This window comes from Cotesia glomerata, linkage group LG7, assembly GCF_020080835.1.
Source record: "Cotesia glomerata isolate CgM1 linkage group LG7, MPM_Cglom_v2.3, whole genome shotgun sequence".
NCBI lineage: Eukaryota > Metazoa > Arthropoda > Insecta > Hymenoptera > Braconidae > Cotesia > Cotesia glomerata.
The window spans coordinates 16,201,465-16,216,185 of NC_058164.1; the positions used below are offsets into that span (position 1 = coordinate 16,201,465).

The 14,721-nt window shown below is 38.4% G+C and overlaps 1 protein-coding gene across 1 annotated transcript in view; it reads left to right on the plus strand.

Annotated features, from left to right (window-relative positions):
* Positions 1-14,393, plus strand: part of LOC123268383 (ras GTPase-activating protein 1) — a 59,580-nt gene extending 45,187 nt beyond the window's left edge. Inside the window, exons 6-13 of the mRNA XM_044733396.1 lie at positions 2,508-2,699; positions 2,797-2,995; positions 3,224-3,442; positions 3,604-3,836; positions 5,518-5,659; positions 5,765-5,902; positions 13,969-14,042; positions 14,112-14,393. Coding sequence (XP_044589331.1) covers positions 2,508-2,699; positions 2,797-2,995; positions 3,224-3,442; positions 3,604-3,836; positions 5,518-5,659; positions 5,765-5,902; positions 13,969-14,042; positions 14,112-14,127 — 1,213 coding nt within the window. The 3' untranslated portion in view covers positions 14,128-14,393. The remainder of the gene's footprint in view (positions 1-2,507; positions 2,700-2,796; positions 2,996-3,223; positions 3,443-3,603; positions 3,837-5,517; positions 5,660-5,764; positions 5,903-13,968; positions 14,043-14,111) is intronic.
* The last annotated feature ends 328 nt before the right edge of the window (positions 14,394-14,721 follow it).

Consider the following 14,721-nt stretch of genomic DNA (forward strand, 5'->3'; position numbering starts at 1 on the left):
AGCAGTGCTTATTACCAGCCGAAAAGAAGTTGAAACAATTAAGATTAATGTCGGTGACCGAGAAATCACATCACAACCATTTATCCGTTATCTGGGAGTGATGCTGGATGCACGACTCAACTTCAAACAGCAGGTGGAACATGTCAGTGCCAAAGCGTCAGTAGTGAGGGCTAGTCTCGCACGGCTGATGCCTAACATCGGAGGCCCAATGCAGAGCAGGAGGCTACTATTGTCATCAGTAGTCACATCAGTGCTCACTTACGGAATATCCATTTGGGCTGATGCACTGGAAACCCAAGAATCATGGAGAAAAGCTGGACCAATATACCGACAGAGTGCCCTACGAGTAGCTAGTGCCTTCCGCACTCTATCACAAGAAGCAGTGTGCGTCATTGCTGGAACCCTACCTCTTAGAGTTCTAGCAGAGGAAAGACGGGCCCTTTACCAACGAAAAAGGTCAACTGCACTGAGCCCGGAAGAACTTAGAATTGAAGAACGGCATAAGAGCATAGGCCGATGGCAACTACAATGGGATGCTGCAGAGAAGGGTAGGTGGACGCACCGTCTCATACCTCGGGTCGACATTTGGCTTAACCGGAATCACGGTGAGGTCAATTACTATCTTACGCAGATGTTGTCGGGACATGGGTGTTTTCGAGAGTATCTACACCGCTTTAAGCACGATGACTCTTCGGAGTGCCCGTCCTGCCCAGGAGCTGCTGAAGACGCGGAGCACGTCTTCTTTGTATGTCCTCGTTTCGATCCACAGCGTGAAGAACTGGAGAGGATCCTGAACCAGAGAATGCAACCAGATTCACTAGTAGAAGCAATGTTGTCATCAGAAGCTGCCTGGAACGCTACCAACACGTTTGCAACAGAAGTCCTTAAAGACTTGCGTTCCACCGAAAGAAAAAGAGCAAATAGCAGAAGACAGAAGGAAGATAGTTAACACCTCAGCCACCAGAAGGAAGAGCAGTAGCTAGATCCTCCCTTCACGAAGTAATGCCTGACGGCGGTTTCCATGAGGGATTAGAGGAAAGAAGGAAAAGGGGTTTAGGGTTTAGTGGGTAGGGGCGTTAGTGTCGAGTTAGTATGACGCTGCGTCGAGTCGCCACATATCCAGGCCAAACAGCTATGCCTAGAATCCGTAAAGGATTCCCCCTACAAAACACGCGCGCGCGCACACACACACACACACACACACACACACACACACACACACACACACACACACAACATCGAGGGGGTAGCCAAGGAAGCTTCCTAAGACCTCAAAACGTCGAGATCTGATGAAAACTCGATTTTTGCAAAACGGGGTACAACCAATAATTCCCGATTTTCGAAAATTTTCAATTTTTTAGCGGGAAATTAAAAATTACAATTATTTTAACACACTTCCACCCACCGTAACTAAACTTCCTTATTAACAGCAGAAGACCAAAAGGTGTCTTTAACACCACAATCGCGAGAAGGTTGATGCACGGTAGCTGTAGGTAATCATTGAAAAAAGTTGGTCTTCACGTACGTATACTACGTCTTATATAAGTTGTTTTAAGTTCAGATATTTTTTTTTTAATTCCAACTGTAGAAGAATAACTTTAAAGATATATTCCGGGCTTGAAGTATACCTTTTTTTGAGAAACAATACTTTCAACACTTTTATTAACTTTGATAACTCAAAGTTTACATATACTACATATAATAGTATCATCATGTCCTTAATAAGTATAGAAAAATTTAGAATTTTCTGACGCTATGCCTTAATCTCGACAACTACCTTAATTATATAAATTTATTTTTGACATATATACACATTCGTATGTATAAAATAAAATAAAGAAGCCAATGACGTTTATCGCGAAATTCGAATCTATTTATAACTATTTCGAAAACTTATTATAATAAATTAATTATTTCTGAAAAGCATATAAAACATTGAAAAGGCACAAATTTATTCCATACTTGAGCAGCCATATTTTTCGAATGAATCAACTTAGCATGACATAATTTGCGGCACTCGACGTAGTTTGTCAATCATAAAACGCGAAGAAAACTCAAAAATCGATACAAATAGTGATTTGGAAATTATAAAGAAAAAATTTTTTTTTTCATTACTAAATTAGAATAACTCTCAATCATATTAAATAATTTTGAGCACTTTGCGGCATTCTACGTTGCTGGAGGTGGGGAGGGAGGGGAGTATGAGTTGATTAGGTTTTAGAATAGTCCATCATAGTCGTTTAAAACTTTTTTACCAAAATATTATTGAAAAACGTTAGTTTTTCAAAGTCAACGCTCATACACTCACCTGTCCAATGCAATAACTTCTCTATTTTTCAAAACTTTTTTAATGGAAAGTTGAAAATATTTTTTGAAGCTTTTTAATATATACATATATTATCCTAGTTATACTTTCAACTTGTTAACATCTATAAATCGAACTTGTGTATGAATATTAGTATTTTTATTTACGAAAATCTTATCTAACACTAATTTTGACTCAACAGAGATGTTCCACCTGATGTAATTACATTCTCATTGACTTTGTATAACAAAGGAAAACGAAGTAAAGATACGGAAGTTGCAGAGGTATCTATAGAATTATCAAATCTATTGAATGGAGAAGAAATGGAAGAATGGTATCCTCTTTCTGGTATTACTCCAATCGGAGAATGGGGAGCATTACGTTTACGCATACGGTGACGATTTAATATGATTTTTTGTATATAATTCATGTTCCTTAACTTAATAATCACAAAAAAAAAATAAGTAAATATTTGTATTTTTTTTTCACAGATATCGCCATGACTTGGCTATGCCTCCTGAAGAGTATAGCCCACTGCAACAATTATTATTAGATCCAGAATTACATGTTGTTCGAGCTTTAGCTGACGTTTGTCATTCAGACAGAGTACCGTTGGCCAGTAGTCTTCTTAAAATATTTAGATACGAACGTAAAGAAGCAGATTTACTGCGTTCATTAAATCAAGTAGAAGTATTAATTTTATTACAATAAGATATGAAGGCGCAGAACTGATAGGATAAACGCAAGGAATAATTTTGTTTTTTTAAATCGAAAAATTTTGTTCTTAGGAAAAAGATATTACAGAATCAAGTTTTTATCATTGCGTTTAATCTTTTAGTTACACCTTCATTATGTTATAAAAATATTTCATTTTTTTGAAAATTTCATGCAATTTTTCATTCATAAATACTTTTATAGGTTGATAAGGAAGATGAAACTCCAACTTTATTTCGAGCGGCAAGCTTAACGACAACATTGATGGATCTTTATATGAAATCAATTTGTACATCGTTTTTAAAAGCTGCGTTACGTGATACTATTATTAAATTAATCGAAAGTAAACAAAGCTGTGAATTAAATCCCAATAAAATGGATTCGCCAGAAGACGCTTGCAGTAATGCTGAATTTTTGTTACAAGTAAATATTACTTTTACCATTCTAAACACCCAATTATAACTTCTTGGATTAAAATTTCCCTTAAAAATTGCTATAATACACTTATATGTATTTATACATGTGAGCATCCCATTATTTTTGAACTATAACATATATATTTTGAACATCAATGAACATTTCAGGTTTTAGATGAAGTAACTTTAAGTATATTTACAAGTCCAGATGCATGTCCTAAAACATTGAGATATATTTGCGGTAGTTTACAAAGAGCAGTCGTAGCTAAATGGCCTCACGAAAGACTTGTTAGAACAAGAGTTGTCAGTGGATTTATATTTTTACGTTTACTGTGCCCAGCTATTCTGAATCCTAGATCATTTAATTTATTATCTGAGTCACCTCCACCAGCAGCTGCAAGGTATTTTATTCATTTTTATCTATTGATAATTATTACATAAATCTTGTTAATTAATAATCATATATATTCGTTTTTTTTTAAGTAATCAATCTAAATGTAGTTAACTATTATACGTATATTATTAAAGTGAAACTTTTTATCAATCTCCTCAAATTTTTTCGTCCATCTATCGCATGTCGCATTACAGCTCTCTATATTTTACTTCTCTAATGAAATCTCTCTCTACTTGACCCCTTTATATTTTACCTCTCTCTATATTTGACCATATTCTCTCTCTTTATTTGACTCTCATACACAGTTCTTACGGACAAGGACGAGTAAAAAAGAGAGGTTCTGAACGGCCAAGTCGATGCGATTGTCACTAGATACATTAAAAAAATTGAATGTAAGACGTTATTTACTCCCTAAAAAACAAAAGAATTAAAAATGATTCTTCATGTACTGAATTTTCATAAGAGGTAATATTTGAAAAGATTTGAAGTATTGAAAGCATTGGCTTTAAATACTCTTTAATCCTTTTGTTTAATCAGGGCTTATTTTCGTTACTATAAAATATTAGTTATATTTATAAACTGCGAGACTCATGGCGAAAATAAAGTTATTGATATAATAATTGAATTGGAAGGTAGATTTCGATAAGCGGCATGACGTCCGAGCGGGCTAAGACTCTAGTCCGCTCATACATAATGTCGTGAGGCGAGGGTTCGAGCTCCGACGGTTTTTAGAATACTTTCAATAACAACCGCCGAGGGTCGCTCCGGTAGCCGAACTGTGCTGGCATGGGTTTTCTCTGTGGTTTCCCCATGCCACTATTCCAAGAGCCTAGGAAGAGGTGAGGAATAGGGCGAATGCAGTACAGAAACTACAAGTCGATCCACAGCCGCAAATTAAAAAGAAAGGAAGTGTCGAGTAGGACTTGCTGAGGTCCAACATGAAGAAGAGCAAGTAAAGCGTGAAAGCTAGGAGAAAGAAGGAGATCAGCCTTGTAAGAACCGAGAAGATGTACAAGTAAAAAAGCAACAGAAAGGTAGATTTTGATATAATTAATAATTAAAAAAATTATATCAAACAATAAATTGTCAAATTATCAGTGAAAAATCACAATTAATTTTTAATCAAACTACCGTGAGTTCTATTACACGGACTAATATAACCCGTCTACCAAAAACTGGCAATAAATGAAATTCTTAATCGTAATAAAATCATCATTCGGTAAATGTTTTATAGATCAAATTAAAGACAATTTTATCAGCATTAAGATAAATTTTTAAGAAAGAAGCAATCTTGTTTCAATTAATTGTTCTTTAGAAATAAAAAGACAGAAAATGCAATTTTTACTATCTTCAGAAAAATTCAAATAGCTATTATTTCTAAACTTGTTGACCGAGTTACCTCATCTTTGAACTCGTTTGAAATAATCGTATGAGAAACATGTTTACTAAATTTTATTAAGATCCGTTAATAACTATAAACACAATCGCGGTAACATGCCCTGGGCTGTCCCTTCATTTACCAATTATCAAGCTAGGATAAAAAACGCGATTTTAATATCCTAAATTGATTAATTTTCCGAAAATTCTTAGTTTAATGTCAAAAATCCAAAAAAAGTTTCACTTTCATCGTGGTTTCATAAAACCACACAATATTTTATTTTTATTTCATGTTTGAATATTGTATATAGATCCCTAGTAATGGTGGCTAAATGTTTGCAAAATTTGGCTAACTTGGTTGAATTTGGAGGAAAAGAACCATACATGGAAGTCGTTAATCCTTTTATCTTGAAAAACAAAGAAAGAATGGTCGTTTTTCTTGACCAATTGTCCGTAAGTATCAATGAAAAAAAAAAAAAAAATAAAATAATTGCTCTTTAAAAATTCGAATAACATTAGATTTTAATCACTATGAAAAAATTAATTTTTTTTTTTCAGAGTGTGACCGAAAAGCCAGAATCAGAGAGCATTGAATTTCGAAGTAAAAACATTCCTGATACTGCTAGAGATCTGGCTACGTTGCATCATATATGTGTTTCTCATTTGCGTGAACTTCAACTACTTTCAAAAACTCAGGTAAATAAATAAATTACACAGCGTTTAAAGCATTTCATCCTAAATTTATCTATCAAAAAAGTTTCCGAAAGACATTGATCTCATTGGGGTGAAGTATAATAATAACATTTGGTACTATTTCTAAGTAGTAGGGCTTTATATTTAGGGCTATACATTTAAACCGGTTAAAAAAGTTAACCAGGTTGACTAATTAGCTAACAATCAGATTAGCTGATTATCTTAAATTAGCTAAGCTAATTAGCTAATTTATCAACCGGTTAACTTAAATTAGCTATGCTAATAAGCTAGTTTTTTAAGGGGGATGGTCACTGTGAGGATCAAAAAAATAGGTGATTTTCGGGAATTTTTTTGACTGGGATAATAAAGGAATTTGGGGATCGGTTTTTTTTTTGTTTTGCAGATTATTATCCAAAAATATCATGTTGTTACAAAGTTATCAGTATTTTTGTGGGACACCAAAAAAATTTCCCCCTCCATGATGTGATCTCTAACTCAAAAACGGATGATCTAAAATAAAAAAACGAAAGAGCGCTGTAATCTGCATGCGTGTGGTTATCGCTGCACGTAGGGGATTTTGAAAATTTTGATTTAAAAAGAAATGGCGACATATTAAAAATTTTTTTGTTTTTTTTCCTCATTTTTTTGGATTAAAACAGCCCTAAAAAATCTTAAAAATCAAAATTTCCAAAATCCTCTACGTGCAACTATAGCTACGGAATAGACGAATACGGGGAAAAAAAAGTTGCAAATCGGTTCATATTTATGCAAATTACAGTTCTCATCAGTTAAAAAAGTAGTTTCGAGAAAAACGCGTTTTCGTCGGAGTGCCGCGCGTGTAAAGTCATTTGACGCGCTGTCACAAAAATGACTATAATTCGAAAAATATTCGGAATTTTGATATCAAACTCTAAATACATATTTTTGAATCTATAAACTTGGATTTAATAAAAAAAAAAAAATTTTTTTTTTTTTTAATTTTACAGTGGCCATCCCCCTTAACCGGCTAAAAAGTTGAATTAATTTTCAAAATTTATATATGTATGGGGCACTCCATGCCAAATCGAACACTTTTGACCCCGACCCTTTTCGATTTTCCTGAAATTTTTGTTTCTTTCTCTACCCTATTAAAAACAATTTTCAGAATTTTTTCAAATTTTTTTACCCAACCAAAAAAAAGTGACGAGTTTTTTTTTTAATAAATTGCTTTTTAACTTCCCAATAAGAAAATCGAAGATTTTCAAAAATCGGGTAGTTATTGTTTTCACCCCGTTTTACGAAAATCGAGCTTTCATCGAATCTCGACGTTTCGAGGTCCTAGGAAGCTTCCCTGACTATTCCCGCGATAGTGTCTGTATGTCTGTACGTATGTATAGGTGTGTGTGTGTTTTAGGGGGGGGATCCTTTTTACGGATTCTAGGCATAGCTGTTTCGCCTGGATATGTGACGACTCGACGCAGCATCATACTAAAACTCGACGCTAACGCCCCTACTCACTAAATACTAAACCCCTTTTCTTCTTTCCTCTAATCCCTCATGCAAACCGCCGTCAGGCATTACTTCGTGAGGGGAGGAACTAGCTACTGCTCTTCCTTCTGGTGGCTTAGGTGTTAACTTCCTTCCTTCTATCTTCTGATATTTGCTCTTCTTCTTTCGGTGGAACACAAGTCTTTGAGGACTTCTGTTGCAAACGTGTTGGTAGCGTTCCAGGCAGCTTCTGATGACAACATTGCTTCCACTAGTGAATCTGGTTGCATTCTCTGGTTGAGGATCCTCTCCAACTCTTCACGCTGTGAATCGAAACGAGGACATACAAAAAAGACGTGCTCCGCATCTTCAGCAACTCCTGGGCAGGACGGGCACTCCGAAGAATCATCGTGCTTAAAGTGGTGTAGATACTTTCGACAACACCCGTGTTCCGACAACATCTGTGTAAGATAGTAATTGACCTCGCCGTGATTCCGGTTAAGCCAAATGTCGATCCGAAGTATGAGGCGGTGCATCCACCTACCCTTCTCTGCGGCATCCCATTGTAGTTGCCATCGGCCTATGCTGTTCTGCCGTTCTTCAATTCTAAGTTTCTCAGGGCTCAGTGCAGTTGACCTTTTTCGTTGGTAAAGGGCCCGTCTTTCCTCTGCTAGTACTCTAAGAGGTAGGGTTCCGGTAATGACGCACACTGCTTCTTCTGATATTGTGCGGAAGGCACTGGCAACTCTCAGGGCGCTCTGTCTATAAATTGGACCCGCTTTTCTTCATGATTCTTGCGTCTCTAATGCGTGAGCCCAAATGGATATGCCATATGTGAGCACGGATGTTACTACTGATGACAGCAGTAGTCTTCTGCTCTGCTTTGGTCCACCAACGTTAGGCATCAGTCGTGCTAGGCTCGCTCTAACTACAGATGCTTTGGCAGTCACATGTTCGACTTTTTGCTTGAAATTGAGTCGAGCATCAAGCATCACTCCCAGGTACCGAATGTACGGTTGTGATGTGATCTCATGTTCTCCAACTTGTAACTTGATGGTTTCCATCGCTTTCCTGCTGGTAATGAGCACTGCTTCGGTTTTATACTTAGCTAATTGCAAGTTCACCGTATCCATCCATAAGTTAATCCGTTTAAATGTAATGTCGAAGGCCAGATTTATCTCTTCGAGATGCTTCGCGACAATCACCATGACAACATCATCTGCATATGCTACCAGTTTCACTTCTGCTGGCAATGCTATTTTCAGGAGACCATCATACAGGATGTTCCATAGCAGAGGACCTACAAATATAAATAATGCTGTTAAGCGGGAAAGAATAGGAGTTACGGTAATTATTACGTGAAGCGTTCCACATTCACGTAACAGGATATTGGTAGGAAAGGATTGAGAAAAGAATGTGGAGAGGATCACCTTAATGTGAGTTTATAGAATTTGCAAGAAAAAATGATCAGATAGCTCGGACTGGGCTTCGAACCCAGAACCTTCCGAAAACATGTCGGCTACTCTACCATTTGAGCTATCCGGTCTATACTAAATTTCCTTTTGCTTATTCTATATACATTAAGCCACACCGTCCATCTTATGGCAAGCATTTTTACTAATATAAATAATGCTGTGAAGCAGGAAAGAATAGGAGTTACGGTCATTATTACGTGAAGCGTTCCACATTCACGTAACAGGATAGAACTGAGCCCTGTGGTACACCACCAGTAATATTATACTCCATAGGACCACTTTTTGTGTCATATTTGAGGACTCTGTGAAGTAGCTTGCTACCATTCTACGCAAATACCCTGGAACTCGTTTCTCTTCGAGGGCGCGCATTACGCAGTCCCAGTTAGCAGAGTTGAAAGCATTTTTGATGTCTAACGCAGCCACTAAACAATACTTTTTTGTGCCGCGATTCCATCTCTTTTCAGCAATCGCATCCTTAGCTGTGTTGATGACCAAGTTGATTGCATCCAGGGTTGACCGTCCTTTTCGGAAGCCAAATTGGTTGTCTACCAGGAGTGGGTCAACTACTGCTTCTATTCTTTGGTGAATTATCCGCTCTAATATCTTACCCGCCGTGTCTAATATGCAAAGTGGACGGTAAGATGATGGTTCGTCAGGTGGCTTCTTTCCTTTCGGGAGCAGTACAAGTCTTTGCCGCTTCCACCTTTCAGGAAAGACTCCTTCCTTGAGACACGCATTGTAGGTATCTGTGAATAAAGCCGGCGCTGCTTTAATAGATGTTTTTAAAGCCATGTTTGGAATTCCATCCAATCCCGTCGCCTTATTATTCCCTACACGATTGCATGCCTCCATAAATTCTTCCTCTGTGACAGGTGGGATGTCTTCAGGGTCAGGCTGCAGTGACGAACAGATCAACTCACGTTGCTGAGGAGACAACGTACAGAAGATTTTCTCTAGTAGTTGTGGACATGTAGGTGACGGCATTGGTTGACATTTCAGGTGGGTCATGACCACTTTGTACGGTCTGCCTCACAGATCTTTCTCTACCTCTTCGACGAGTTCCTTCCAACAGCGTCTTTTGCTATCCTTGATGGCTCTATTCAATTCTCGACGAGCCTTCTTGTACTCTGCCACCAGTTCTGCAGAGTTAGGTCGACGGTAGCCACGCTGAGATATTCTTCTTCTCTTAAAACACTCTTTACGAAGAGCGCTGATGTTATCGTTCCACCAGTGTACCGAAGATCGATGATTCATGCCACGTTTCCGGGGCATACAAGCGTCGCAGGCCCGGGTCACTCTTCATTAGCTCTTTTGCTTTCTCTTCAGCACCCCTGTGTTAGTTGGTTCGCTATCTAAGACTACTATCAAAGTAGCTGGGTCAAAAGCTTTCACTTTCCATCCAACTACGTTAGTTTGCCTGGTTGCTATTCGAGGGTTCTGGCCAGTTGATACTTCCCAAAGGACGGCGTAGTGCTCGCTGGCAGTGTAGGTGTTCATAACTACCCAAGAATAGCTTCCTCTCGTAAGACTGCTGATGATGAACGTAAGATCCACTATAGAGCTTGCCTCTTCTTTTGAATATGTTGGTGTCTCACCAATGTTAAGGAGGACAACATCTAGTGTGGCCATCGCTTCAAGTAAAGCCTTTCCTCGTGCATTGGTGAACTTGCTGCCCCAGTCTACTGCCCAGAAATTGAAGTCACCTGCTATTGCTACGGGAAAGTGTTGCCTTGTATCTATGGTTAGACGATCAAGAAAATCGATGAATTGTACCAAAGAATGACTCGGCGGGGCATAGCAGCTGTAGAAACGAATTCCGTCTACCCATGCTGCTACAAATCCGGCTTCTCTGTTGTTGACTGCCTTCTGGAATGGTAATTTGTCACAGGACTAAATGACAGCGTTGTTGGTACTGTCCGATTCCCAGGGTTAGGTACTCAGATGTTTATATGGTTCTGATATCAGTACTCAGTCTGGCTCTAGTTCGCGCACGGTTTGTATGAGCAAATCATGCGCAGCCTCACAATGATTGAGGTTGAGCTGTAGTATCTTCATGCTCGTTTATTTGTCATTTTCTCGAGTGCCTCTTTGAAAACCGGGCATCTGTATGTGCCAGCATGGTGGGCAGCGTCCTGCGCACCTTGATCGTCAGCGTATAATACACATTTGGCTGAATTTTTGCAATCAGCAATCTTGTGTCCTTCTCTTCCATACCTTATGCAGTGCTTAGATCGGTCGATTTCACTTTCGCACTGTGATCCAAAGTGCCAGCATTTGAAGCATTGTATCGGTCTCTTTGTTGCTCTCATTCGGCAGTTGACCCAGCCAATCCTTATTTTGCCATTTCTTTCCAGTAGCTGTTGTGCTGCAGCTGCTGGTAGTAGCCGTTTGCGTACCTCTGTAGGCCTTACGGATCTTGATAGCCTCTAGTGGTATTTTGCAAGTTTCTTAGATTTCCGTTTTCAGGGCAGTATGAATGTCCTCCTTCGTCGTGTCATCATCAATGTCTTGGATCTCGATGGTCTCCTGCGGTCCTCTGCAGATTACTTCGGCCTCTTTTTGAAGAATATCCGTGATGGTCTTTTGCAAGGCTTAGCCTTTGTCAATACTCTTCTTTGAGAGCGTAATCAGCATATCCCCGGTTTTGGTTTTGTGGATCTTTTCCACGGTTGTGTGGACCTGTTCGTCAGGGACGGCCTGCTTTATACGACGCAATATTTCGGCGTACTTCTCCTTCTCGACCGGACGGATGATCCAGAGCGTCAGGCCTGATCCACTTTCGCAGTTTCTTCCGCTTAGGTTCCGGCCGGGGCTCTTTCGACGGTTGCTTTGGGAGCTGCTCTTTCCTTTGCCTTTTCTGTTCTTTTTTAGACTGAACTCGTTGCCAAGCTGACGCTTTCATCTGTTCGTCGCTTTGCAGTGCTGCTCTTTGCAGAGGGCTTTTTTTCAGCTCCTTCTTCTTTGTTGCTTGGCTGAATGTTGGGTCTGGAGAGGTTCTTTCTTTTCTCTTACCAGGGTTGCCGAAAGTTTCACGTCTGTCTTCAGCGACTGATTTACCGTCACCTTCGGCTCCGGTGTCCATTGCTTCGTCAGTCACGACGACAGCCTGACAGGCTTTCTCCGGTGTAGCATGAGAAATGCGCTGCAATGATGAGCGCCACTCCTCATCCAGCTCTTCAAACCTTTGAAGGGCGTTAGTTACACCAGTCGTCTTGGACTTTATCTCCTTGTGAATGTTGACCTTTGATTGGATGAAATCATTCAACTCACTGATCAGCTTTTCAAGGCGTTCGAGCGCTTGCGACCGCTTCATTTCAGCGCTTGCGTCAATCGCTGCTTGTTAGGCATGAAGCCCGTTTCCACTCTTATTTGTTTCCTGTAAATTACTCATACTTTTTTGATTTACCAGCGCATCGTACGGAGTGGAGCGGGTTGTCATAACTAGGAACGGGTGTACCCTCGGAGATAGTACTCCTACCCCAGTTCCCTGAGGCCTAGCCGACACTTAGTCAGTCCCGGTATACACGGACGGACTAGACTCGCTCGGAGCGGTGAAGATTCCGATCTCTAACACTCACTGCGTACTTCCTGATCAAGGCCCGAAGTGGCTGGCTCCTGATCCACTGCTGCAACTTACACCTCGGCAGAGCAAGCTCACATCAGCCGTGGCCTGCATCGTCGGAAACTATGACACGAGGTTCCGGTCACTCCCAGTGGGTCACAGCAGGGAACGATCGTCTTGCTAGGTCAGTTAGTGTGACCAACCCATTATAGGGGAGTTTTGTTCACGGGAGCGTATTTTATTTGGCTCCTACCCTCTGTACCTCATCAACTAAGAGACCTAGTGTCATCCAAGGACAACGAGCGTTCTCCCATCCGCTACGGGGAGACGCGCCTGGTAGCAGTTTCTCCTCTGCCGCAGGATGTGTGTGTGTGTGTGTGTGTGTGCCGCTAGCCCGGTTGAAATCGGTTGATTCATTCGTGAGTTATCGTTGTCGAAAAAAAACCAAAAAAAATGTTTTTTCGGAATTACTCCCGAAATTTCTAGTTCGATCAATTCAAACCTAAAAATTCTTTATAAGGCCTAAAAAACTGCGTCGAATGCCACCAACCACGTGAAAATCGGTTTATTCATTCAAAAGTTATTGCGGTTTGAAAATTTAAGAAATGATGTTTTATTAAACTTCTACCAGATTTTTGAGCTCGGAGAGCTCAAAATGACATTTAGATTAAATTTTTGAGCTGGGAGAGCTCAAAAACGTCATAAGTACAATTTTAAGCGCTTAGGTATGGAATTTTAGCGAAATTGCAGGGATGGCCTTTAGGATCAACCGTTTTCCTAATTTCTCTTTTTTCAATGTATTTCAGGCCTAAAATTTCTTGTCTCAAGCAAGTTATTCTTAACTTAACAGCCGGTCCCTACGATTGCAGCTTTATACTTCTCTTCTAGACAAAGAAGAATTTAGAAATAAACGCTCTGCTACGTAATAGATTTTTTAATTATCTATTTCGTAGCAGGGCGTTTTTTTTTTGAAATTCTCATTTGTTTAAAAGAAAAACATATATCTGCAATAGCTTTATAATCATGAGTGCAATAAGGATAGTACTGTTTCTTACAGTGAGTGCGACGCGAGAAAAAGAGGGGATTGGCTGTTAATAAAATTATATAATTTTCAGTCCAATAAGGCATTCTTCAGTTGAAATTGAAATTAGTTGTTACTAGAAATTTTTTTCTTGGTTTAAGAAATTAACTATTTTCACTTCAATAATTTTTTTGTTTTAAGTCAAATATTTTCAATTCTCAATGTAAAAATTATTTTTCTCTAATCAAGTGCGTATTTTATTTTTGATTCAAGAGAAAAGCGATAAAGAGAGTTTTTTCACTTGAATTAAGATATCTTTTCTATCCGTGTCGGCATTTCGATAAAAAAATCTTACTTATTACTAGATATAAGGATTTGTTCATTATCTTCGATTATATTAGTGATGTAACTGTACTGATTTTAAAGTTTATCACTTCAATTTAGATATTTTTAATTTCACTTATTACCATTATTGACTTATTTGTAATAGTATGAATTGAGAAAAAAAACTATACTTACATACTTTTCATTTTTTCTGTTACAGCCTACTATTAAGCAGTTAGTGACTGTTACAGAAATGTTGAGTAAACATAAACAAAAATACATGGAAATGATACGGTAGTGTTCCTTATAATATTAATCATAAGTATACCAAAAATATGATAGATTTTAAAGATATATTTATAGGTATATCTCAACGTAGTGAAGTATTTAAAAATATTATACAAACAACATTTTTCAATTAATAATACTGAACAGACTGACGTGCCATATACATAAGTGTAAACGTATATGCCTAATTTATATTCGTATACATAATTGATTTTCCAAATGATGTTACTTTGTATGGTGTATAAATATAGATATATTTAATTATGTTTTAATAATTGATATGCAGTAAAAGGTGTACGACCATTTTGTATTGGTTTAGGTGCTGTGTAATAAAAGATAATCCTAGACATTATAATATTTGATGACTTTTTTATTAATACATACTATTTAGAATTAAAAATATCTTCCTTCATATTACTGTCCCATACATTCATGTATCAGTTATCTATTTTAGATTTAAGAATATGTTTTGTTAATCCCTTAACCCTTCGTCACTCGCGTCATGAGCAGATCGCCGCCTAACAACTACTCAACCTATAGAGACTCACTATAGTGCGAGCGAGAAACTAAAAAAGACGCGAGTGACGAAGGGTTAACTATGACACTCGCAATCTTAATATTTTTAGTGATGGACTTCAACTCAATCGAATGGCCTTGCCATGCAAATTTTATATTGAATACAGAT